The sequence below is a fragment of the Pseudoliparis swirei genome, chromosome 13 (genome assembly GCF_029220125.1).
Source record: "Pseudoliparis swirei isolate HS2019 ecotype Mariana Trench chromosome 13, NWPU_hadal_v1, whole genome shotgun sequence".
Classification (NCBI taxonomy): Eukaryota; Metazoa; Chordata; class Actinopteri; order Perciformes; family Liparidae; genus Pseudoliparis; species Pseudoliparis swirei.
This window is the reverse complement of record NC_079400.1, coordinates 7134359-7145414: the sequence shown is the minus strand read 5'-3', so window position 1 is coordinate 7145414 and position 11056 is coordinate 7134359. Positions and strand designations below refer to the sequence as shown.

The following is an 11056-nucleotide window of genomic DNA, read 5'->3' as shown; positions in this document are numbered from 1 at the left end:
CTACTGACAGGAGGAACTCTCTGTCCGGTAAATCTGCGCCCGAGTTTTAAACAGGCCGAAGCGAGCCGCGAGGAGAAAGAAATCCCGCCTAAAGGTGCGCGTAAAGAAGGCGTACAGGAAGGGGTTGGAGCACGAGTTGATCGGGTAGAAGAGGACCAGCAGGAGTTTGGAGTCTGACACGCTGATGAGAGGGAGCTTGATGGCGGCTGAGATGGCAAAGAAGGAGATGGGAGCCATGCAGACAAAGTCAGTGAAGATGAGGATGGCCATGCGTTGGGCTACGCGGGTGTCGGCGTGGGCCGGTGCAGACGAAGGGTTGCGGACGGTCAGGTAGATGCTGAGGTAACAGCCGCACACACAGATGAAGGCCAGGATGTTGAGGAGGAGGAAAAACACCACGTAGACCTGAGACTTCAGAGACTCCACGTCCATCGGCAGACAGATACTCACCTTCAACACAAACAAATACACACATTTAAATATCACACAGGGATTCAAGGACCTTGAATGTACTTTAAAAAAAGCTTCTGTGCAGAGTTACGGACCAGTTAAATCCCAACTCTCAAAGGGTGAGTGGGCCATTGGACTATATAAATAGAAACCTACTAATGCCTACAAATAGACATCAAAACATTTCACTTATATTTTCCAGTAATAAACTAAAGTGTATCTGTACTGCTTATTCCCTTTTTTTAAACACATATATATTATATTAGACACTCCCAAACTGTGTGCAATGAAAGGCATTGCTTTGGAAATGCATCACTATCCTTTTTCTATATGTCAAAGTACAATTTAAATCAGATCAGTCCATTGATTGATTAGTTGATCGACAGAATTAATCTGCAAATATTTTGATGTCGCTATTTGTAATCAATACATTTTCAAGCAAGAAGTAAAAACTTGCTGCAGGTTCTCGAATGTGAGAATGAACTGCTTCCCCATGTCCTGCATGAGAGTAAATTAAATATCTGCTGGTCAGACAAAACAAGACATTTAATGACATTACCGTGGGGCTGCGGAAATGATCCAGGTCATATTTTCTGCCGTTTTATGGACAAAACGATTCATCAATTTGATCAGAAAAACAGACCATCCAGTGAACTGTTGAATGCAGAGTGGTCCAGTCAAAGGCCTCACCTTGCTGTAGCTGCTGACCCCGACTGTGGGCAGCAAAGCGGCGATGGAGGAGATGATCCAGCCCACTGTCATCGCTATACACGCGTGTCTCAGGCAAAGTTTGCGGTCGAGCCGCAGAGCGTGTCTGATGGTGTACCAGCGCTCCAGTGTGATGGCCGTTAACGTGAACACCGACAGCTCGCTGGAAAACACCTGCGATGCAAACAAACAGGTATTTATGATGTTGTTATTTATGATCGAGCTGTCTAACGTATGCAAATGACTCCAAGCATGCACACACACCGTAAAGAAGCCCGCGATACTGCAGCCCACACCCGTCTGCCAGTCTAAGGCGTTGTTGTAGTACTGCCCACGTGTGAGCATGTCCACAGTTGCTATGACTACCAGGTAGATGCCCATGCAGAGGTCAGAAAAGGCCAAGTGGCACATGAGGAAACGAGGGACAGTCAGTTTGGAGCGGCTGCCTGACGACGCCAACACCGGTGGGAAGAAAAAGGACAAAATAAATTGTTGGTGGTCAAAAGATACTTTGTTAATAAGTATTTACAGTAAAACTCCTCAAGTTGGTATTCTATCGCGAAAGAGAATAAACCTTAGTTTTGCAGATGTGTGAAAATCGTATAATTTCTGTTTTGAGAAGAAGAAATGGAAGTAAATCAGAAAAGACATTTGTTTGTAAACCAAGACAAAAGCAAGGATCTGTATGAAGAAAGGAAATTAGGAAAGAAGGTATAATAGAAGAAAGAAAGAGAGGAAGTTGAGTTCGTCGTGGATTGTCCCATTTTATACCTAACAAGACCAGAAGTACCGCAGTGTTCCCCAGCAATGCGAGGACAGAGATGATCCAGATGAGGACCCGCAGGGGGACAGCAGACATGATGTCCTCACAGGGGTTAAAGTCATCTGGGGTGGGGCTGCAGGTGATGGTGGAAGAGTTGTCGCAGTAGTCCTTTTGGAAGTGAAGGTCTTCCCCAGCCCCGGGCCTGGAGCACATGCGGTTCCACCTCGTTCTAGCGCAACAGACACAAAGTGCTTATAAATCTATGAGGGGATTTCACCAAAAAGATTTGCCAGGATAATTTGTTCTTCTTTTTGTTGTTGCTTTTGTTGTTGTAATACCCACGTAAGCCACAAAAGACGAAACGGCACCACAAACCCATTTTCTAAATGGGTCTAAAAGTATTCATGTTTTCATTTTCATTTTTACAAAACAACATCAACTTTAGATCAGACTTTTGAAAATGGATCACCTGTATTTCTCCCTCACATGCCTCTCGTGGCCTTTACTGCATTCACTTTCTTTTAGTTTTGACATGTTTTCCTCTTTATGACAACAAAACCTCAAGATTAAGGCTCTGAGTAATACTGCAATATTAATTAATGGCAATCAGCCCGCATGAGAGTCGCATTGAGAAATCAATAACATTTAAAAAACAGCTACAATATTTTTAATATATACTCCTGTCAGTCACTTATGATGTAATATTATACCTTGTAATTGTCAATTAATTGTAAATATCCTAACATTTGAAAGTTTGTCCAATTCACACACAAATAAGTTAAAAGCGCTCTGAAGTCACTTGTTCACCAACAATGTGAGTGCTGAGTGCTGATAGGTGATTTAAGTTACTTGTGGACAGTTTTTGGCAATACGGCATACGTACCCGTTTACTCTCATGCTCTGGAAGGCGCAGCAGTGTGACGAGTAGGTCAGCTCAGCCTGGAGGAGTTTGGTGAAGCGCTGTGGAGGAGGAAGTTTTTTCAGATTGAAGGCGGACTGAGCGATCAGCCTCTTGAGTCCACTGAGGATGTCCTCCTCCGGCAGTGAGCTGAGGGCCGTCTCGGAAATGTCCCTGCACAAACAACTACACGTTGGTATCTAATAGAGGAGTAGCAGTCATTATGACTTCAGAATCCATGTTTAACATATGTTAATGTCACAGGCATTTGACCGACGGTCAGTCGATAAAAGCAGTTGTTTATTTTTCTTTCTTTCTTCTTGCTAAGAATAAAACACTGAATCTAAAATTTCCTGAGCAAAATAATTCATGGGAAGTGCCACCGTGACTGCAAAGGGAGTGTTGGGATGTGGCGTCATAAGACACTGCAGCGGTGACAGCCCAAGAGAAAAATAAATACGGTCTGTTTCCGATTGCTACTTCAATAGAAACGGTTGCATCTTTGAGTGAGGATACAAAATACCTCTCTCCACCACTTCACCGGCTGTCAATCTATTTTTTTCTTGAATCGGGCATGCTAAATGTTTCTGAGCCTTCCCCACAAATGCTGCATGTTTTTTCTCGTTCCCTACTGCTTTAACAAGTGATGATGAGGAAGGTGAATCATGTAGGCATGAGTTACTGTTGGATGTCATTCTTACAGCACCACCAACTGACTGGAACCCACAAAGGCGTTGGCATTGATGCGAGAAAGCTGTTTGTTTCCTTTTAGGAATCTAAGAGAGACAAATTAAATACACGATTTGACTTTTCTTTCTTCTTTTTGGGTAAATCTTCTGTTTGTTATCGTGTCTCATCCCGTGACTCACAGTTTTTTCATCTTTATGCCGTTGAAGGCGTCACTTGCCACCTCCTCGATGCCATTCCTGGTGAGCTCTCTGTCGTCAGAAAGAGAAGTCAAAGTACAGTCATGTGGCTCCAGTACAAACAATTCACAACAATTAATTCTCTGAACTATCAAAGCTCATTTGAGTGTGTGCAGTGCTTTTGTTCTCACTGACTCAAACTGAATGAGTACACAGCAAAACACCAAATTAATGGTTTATTATTATTATGGAAGGTTTCCTTAGAGACCTGGAAATCTGTCGGCAAACATTTGGCAGTATATTCAGATTTTTAAAAGTTTCTAAAAGTAGTAATGTCACAATTTAAAAGTACTCCATTATAACTAAGAGTCCTGCATGAACATTCTTTACCAAAAAAATAGTTCAACATTTTAGGAAATATACTTGATCATATATTCCCCAGAGTGTCTGCTTGTAATAGGAGAAATAAATCATTGTCTACCACAAGTTTAATTAAACATGCAAGTGAAAGAGCTTCTCGGGGAGCATTCGTCATCGGGCATGTGACGCCCGTCGGAGCTGTGTGAGGGTGGTGCATGCGCTCCAAAAGAAATGATGGATGTCTTACATCTGGGAGATAGTTTGAGTGCAGAGGCCTCTGAAGGCATTGGCTGGGACTTCCTTTATGTGGTTGTTCTCCTTCAAAAGACTAAGCAGCACATAGATAATACAAAAACACATGCCTAACAACACACACCGGGAAATAGAAAAACAACAGATATATGAATGTTAAAATATCAGGAATGCATGCTACAATGCCCTTGAAATGAACTTCATATTAAAGCTGGTGTGTCAGATGGGAGACAGTCTGAAGGTTGGTCTTTAGAGGCTGGAGATGATGGACAGGTGGTTTGTGTTATCTTCTGTTCTGTAAGGACGACTCAGTGCACAGGTTTTAACTGCAGTGTGACGTCTTCAGAGCATATGTAGGTACGCGTGCGATCCAATGGCCTTCAAGTACACGTGGGAACAATTGTGTATTCGTGGTTCATTTGTTTTTTGTGTTTATACCTACAATATAAATGTGCCGGATGTGGAGTGGATCTTGGACAAGTTTGGAAACGCTGTCAGTCCAGTGTTGGAGATGGTCCTGTGATGTGCAGATCAACCACCAGATGTTACTACAGCCGCACTGCGAGCTCAGAGGTTGTGTTAACAGAGATACCAAATGAACAAGTGAAGACATCCCATCACAAATCAAACTCATTCACAATTCAAAGAGCTCCTTGTTTGAAATGAATGTTCCATATTCAATACGTTTGAAATATGTGACTGATTATTCAGAGCCGGGAAAAAAAACACAAATAATTAACGGGATTGCTTTAAAATAAGCCGCTAGTTGTTTTTTAAGGTTATGCTTATCGCCACCGTGGTATACTAACATGTTGACATGCTCAATATGAAGCGAACATATAATGATGTTCAGTTCGCATGATATCCATGATATCCATGATATTCATGATATCCATGATATCCATGATATTCATGATATCCATGTTCTGCATCTTAGTTTAGTTTACTCGCCTGCTACCATTAGAATACCTGAAAGACTATCCGAAAGAATATCTTTCTCACAACTGTTACATTTCAGTTCTTCTGTCTGTACCCTCTCTACATAATTCATTCACGTCTCCAAAGTAATCAGATAGACTGTTTTCTTATTTTTTTAGGAAGTATTGAATGGCTTCATTTTCATTTGAATCCTCTTTATATTAAAACCTTCATTTCAATCTTAAAAAAAAAAAAAAAGAACAAATATTTAAACCAGATTCCAGAAAGTTTTTTAAGGGGTTTGGTTTTGGATATTTATTTATTAGTATAAAATCTGAAATATTTGAGTTCAAACTAAAAATATAATTTGTGCTAAGGTGTCCTAGTTTAAAAGTGAAATAGTTATTAATAATAATATAAATAATGGTTATTCTTCTCCATAAACTGATCAGTGTATCTGTTCCAGTTTTCACAAACAGTTCTGAGAATGTCAATAACTTATTTTATTACGGTTAGCTTGAGACTGTTTTCAAAAGATATAAAAAAATCCAATGTAATATTTTATTGGGTTGTTATGGATATCTTTAACATGGCAGAAATGATAGATCATGAATTTAGTGGAAAAACACACACAACAAACGGAAGAAGAAGCTTTACCCTCACTGGGTACTTACAGACGCTGTAGTTTCACGAGGTTCTTGAACGCATCTTGGTGGATGTGTCTCAGGTGTTTTGACTTTGCTATCTCTCTGAAAAGAAGTCAAGTATTCATAAATATAAATGACGGTTTCACTGCACAGTTACAGGGTTTCACCACTGCCGACATCCGGCCACTTATACTCACATATTCTCAAGTTCAGGGAGATCAGAGAACGCGAAAGCCCCGATACTCGTCAACGCAAAATTCTCAGAGATGAAGCTAAGGGAAACCCAAATGTGTTATAGAAGCAAAGGTCATTCAAAGGTCATTCATATCAGCTGTTGTCACACGCTTGTTTTACATTAGTGTAACTATGATCTCACATAGTTACTCTATACACATGGGATACTTTTAATACTGCAGAGTTATGCAACGCATATAAAATTGTGCTAAACACAAATCTGTATTACTACTAAACTCCTTTTCTTTAATTTGAAGGAACAAAACAACAGGCAGAGAGAAGTTTACCAGTGAGACTCGATCACTTCCGCTGTGTTTGGATGATCCTCATCTCGAGTGTTCTGACCTCCGTTCATTATGTTCCTCATCAAAGATTAAACATGAACAACAGACACTTACAGATCCCTGAGGTGCTGCAGGCTGCTGAAGGCGCCGTGGGAAATCCTGGTGATCTGCGTCTGCACGACTTCCCTGTTGATGAAGAAGCGACCCCTCACATCAGATACACCAGGATGTAATCACTGAGGAGAAATCTTAACACAGTCATTCATGGCCATTTCAGTTGTGGGGTGGCGGTGACGTAGGTGGGATCCTTTCCATGTGGCCTGAATAACAGATTGGCGAATCCACGACCAGTATGTTCTCACTCGTATTGGGGATTTTATTTTTCATGCACAAATGTTTGTGGACCGAAAGTCTATAAGACAAAGATCTCAAGCTTATTGTGCACCTGGTGTAACTTGTAGATCACATCTGAAATGGCCCTGCAGTGCTGCATACTTAAACTAGAATGGGCACTCGGTAGAGCGCATACCTTCGCATATCACAAGATTGGGCATTGAATTATGAACATTTTGGCATTAGTTGCATGCCAATTGGATAAAAATTGTCCCGCTATGGTAAAAAGAAGATTTTGACCTTTCCATGACCGTGACCTTGACCTTTGACCCGATCGATCCCAAAATCTAATCAAATGGTCCCCGGATAATAACCAATCATCCCACCAAATTTCATGCGATTCAAGAAGATTTTTACCTTTTCATGACCTTGACCTTGACCTTTGACCCGATCGATCCCAAAATCGAATCAAATGGTCCCCGGATAATAACCAATCATCCCACCAAATTTCATGTGATTCGGTTAAAAACTTTTTTTGTTATGCGAATAACACGCATACAAATAAATAAATAAATAAATAAATACACGGCGATCAAAACATAACCTTCCGCATTTTCAATGTGAAGGTCAAAATATCCCCACTGTTCCTGAGCCTTGACCTTCCAGCAGAACAGATGAGAACACACACATCGCAGGCTGTCGGGATCGGACGCTGCTTCTGCCACAAAGTAGGTCCTCGTCTGTGTGTGTGTGTGTGTGTGTGTGTGTGTCGGCTAGATTTGTGAGTTTGATTATATGCATCTGTACTTCATAAATTCACTTTTATATTGCAATCTTCATACGGTACCATCCCCTCCTTTTTCTGGCCTTGAGACTCCTTCAAAATCTTTCAAGGGCCAAAACAACAGGTCCGTGTTTAAACGCGGCTCTGTGCCACTTTGTCAAAAACACCTCAACCGACCTTCATCCACGACATAACTTTAAAAAGAATAAATACAATCTCCTTTGAAAGTTTGATATTTTAGGAAACAAGATTTTCGCGCCTCACCTGGGTTAATATGGCCAGTAACTCAAGGTGACTAATGTTCGCTCATGTTCATCTATTTGTAATACTTTTATTCTGACGTTTAGCACTCTTCCTGTAATTGCTGTCCGTGAGCAGTTGTGCGTCACGTGAGGACAAAACAACACACAGTCCTGCCACCAGTTTCCACGTCTGTCCCATGATGCCATGGTGCCCAAACATGCTTTCCCCACACATTTACATTGGCAAAGAGACTTTTACATTTGTAAACTAGAACGGGCACTCGGTAGAGCGCATACCTTCGCATATCACAAGATTGGGCATTGAATTATGAACATGTTGGCATTAGTTGCATGCCAATTGGACAAAAATGTATCGTGTTTGTCATGATGAGTCCGGGTTGTCGCAGCAAGAGAGGACCCAAACGCCGACATTACTGCACAAACTATTTAATTACAAAAATCACAGACCAGACCAGACAGAAACGACAAAAACGCGGACCAAACAGTACGACGCCACCCTGGGAATGAGACGAACAGGGTTTACATACACAGGCAAGGTGAGAGGATTGGACAACGGGGAACGAGACACAGGTGGACACAATGAGGGCGGGAACAGCAATCACACAGAAGGAAACAATCAGGACCAGGGCAGACAATCACAGGGAGACAGACGACACAAGGACTTCAAAACAAGACACAAAACTAGACACAAACTCCAGATCATGACAGTGTTATGGTAAAAAAAAGATTTTGACCTTTCCTTGACCTTGACCTTTGACCCGATTGATCCCAAAATCTAATCAAATGGTCCCCGGATAATAACCAATCATCCCACCAAATTCCATGTGATTCAAGAAGATTTGACCTGTTCATGACCTTTGACCTTGACCTTTGACCCGATCGATCCCAAAATCTAATCAACTGGTCCCCGGATAATAAACAATCATCCCACCAAATTTCATGCGATTCGGTTCAATACTTTTTGAGTTCTGCGAAAGATTTTTACCTGTTCATGACCTTTGACCTTGACCTTTGGCCCGATCGATCCCAAAATCTAATCAACTGGTCCCCGGATAATAAACAATCATCCCACCAAATTTCATGCGATTCGGTTCAATACTTTTTGAATTCTGCGAAAGATTTTGACCTGTTCATGACCTTTGACCTTGACCTTTGACCCAATCGATCCCAAAATCTAATCAACTGGTCCCCGGATAATAAACAATCATCCCACCAAATTTCATGCGATTCGGTTCAATACTTTTTGAGTTTTGCGAATAACACGCATACAAATAAATTAATAAATAAATACACGGCGATCAAAACATAACCTTCTGGCATTTTCAATGCGAAGGTAATCAGCGTAATTTATTTTTATTTTTATGAATGAGCTTCCCAGTATGAAGACAGGATAGCCCTCACCATTAGGTCCTAAAAGTTATAAAATGCACTATTATACTTTTTTGCTTCATGTGCCACTGAGCAACTTCTATGGGAATGAATGAGGCCCCGCCTCCAACGCTGCATCCTGTTCCACCATGAATGTAAACCAAGCAAAATGTTAAAAAGTCAAAGAAATCAGCTTCGCAAATGTTTTTTTAACGCAGAGGAAAATGCATTCAACGTCTTTTTTAGGCTCCATTCGTGAAAAACACTGAATGTAAATGTAACTTTTGTTTGTTTACAAGAAATCTCTACAGAGCATTTTTATGCACACTAATGGGATGTGATCTTGAACTGTGTGGATGCAATGCTCCCTGAATCTTTATCAGTGTAGGATGGTGACTGGACAATACTATTTTGGGAGGAATTCTCTGAAATATTGGCACACGTCACTTGTAGTGGCCCATACTTGTAGAGGGACACTGCATTGATATAACACAAGCACATCATAATGAGTATGACTCTGACCTTCTAATGCCTGAAAAAAATGTAAGGATGGAGTTTGAAAAGCACAGGCACTTACAAAAGAAGCCATTGAGTTGCATCATGGGAAATTTAGTATCCAGTGTTTTTAGAGCACGACCTGTACCAGAGACTAACAGTCAAGAGGTATCTTGGCTTTTACTGGTTACACTGTAGCCCTTCTTTTTCAATAGTCCCACAACAATGAAGACAATAAAACACAACACACAATTATGCTTTTCCGAAAAACATCCAACATACGGGAATGAGTCCACAGAATAAGATTTTGACATGAGGCTCCCTCCATAAAAGCACATCCTGTGGGTTTCTGTCCCGTTTCCAACAAGAAGAGGAACTCAAGAGGATCTTCGATGTCACATTAACTCTTGTCGGAATGTCTAAACTAATCCTCTGACTTTCAACATTGCTGCAGCATCTGCTTCCCAACTGCAGATATACGAGTGTCCATGAACTACTCTTTAGTACTTACAGGCATTGCGTGTCGTTGGAGATGTTGGAGGGAATCTCCGTGTCCTCGAAGCGCATCTTGTAGCACAAGTCGTTCTCAACTCCAGGATTGATATCCATCTCAGTGTCGCCCGCCGCCGCCGCCGCTGTCTTCATCCCCACCGACAGTAACGCGATCAGAACCATCGCCATCATCGCCGCAGTCCGTTCACCAAAGTCCAAGGGGTTGTATTTCTAGGCTTTTCAACTCTCCTTGTTTGTCTTCCCACTCTGATTTAGTTTGTTTACGTCTCTCTATCTATCAGAATGTCTTTTGCCCGTCTTTGCATTCTGGAGTGGAAGAGAGAAGAAGTGACGTGAGACGCTCTGGTGCCTCGTGCCATGCAGTGTTGAACAACAGCGGCGGGTAAACAGCTCTATGGGTGTATGAGGATGTAGGAGGTCTCTGCTGGGTTGTGTGTGTGTGTGTGTGTGTGTGTGTCAGTAAAATGCACCACATCCTTGCACAGATCCTAATAGAATGTTGCGATAGAGACAATTATTTTCAACTCTCACGAATGACCCAATACTCTAGTCTGCCCAAATATCATTGTTTCCACTGTTTATTCGTTACACTTTATATATATATATATATATATATATATATATATAACACACAAGCTGGATCCAATAGGATGGACATTTTCACAGGACTCAAGGTTTTCTTTATGTGTAAAAAATATTTTTATTCAAAACACATTACACAATCATACACTCTAAATAGTACAAACGTGAAATCACTTCTTCTGATGAGCAAGAAGCTTTTAGTGAAAACGAGTTTGTATTATTTTTCTTTATTCATCATGTAACGCTAGATTACTAGTTAGCCCAAAAGTTGGTTTTTTTCACATTTAAATTTGTAATAATAAGGAGGACACATCAAAGTCCAACTCTTTCTTCCGTCG

At 41.1% G+C, this 11056-nt stretch overlaps 1 protein-coding gene across 1 annotated transcript; it reads right to left on the bottom strand.

Moving 5' to 3' along the window:
* On the bottom strand, positions 1-10307 carry fshr (follicle stimulating hormone receptor). Its single transcript, XM_056429492.1, has 13 exons — positions 10135-10307; positions 6495-6566; positions 6060-6134; positions 5890-5964; positions 4740-4814; positions 4293-4373; positions 3689-3757; positions 3521-3595; positions 2844-2993; positions 1930-2144; positions 1423-1604; positions 1141-1332; positions 1-450 (listed from the first exon to the last, which is right to left on the bottom strand). The coding sequence occupies exons 1-13, from the start codon at positions 10305-10307 to the stop codon at positions 1-3; spliced, it is 1884 nt and encodes a 627-aa protein (XP_056285467.1).
* Positions 10308-11056: the final 749 nt, after the last annotated feature.

Coding starts and splice junctions, on each gene's coding strand:
- fshr (XM_056429492.1), bottom strand. CDS start 10,307: ATGATGGCGATGGTTCTGATCGCGTTACTGTCGGTGGGGATGAAGACA. Junction 3,596..3,688: donor GGCATAAAGATGAAAAAACT/GTGAGTCACGGG, acceptor TGTCTCTCTTAG/ATTCCTAAAAGGAAACAAAC. Junction 451..1,140: donor GGGTCAGCAGCTACAGCAAG/GTGAGGCCTTTG, acceptor TTTGTGTTGAAG/GTGAGTATCTGTCTGCCGAT.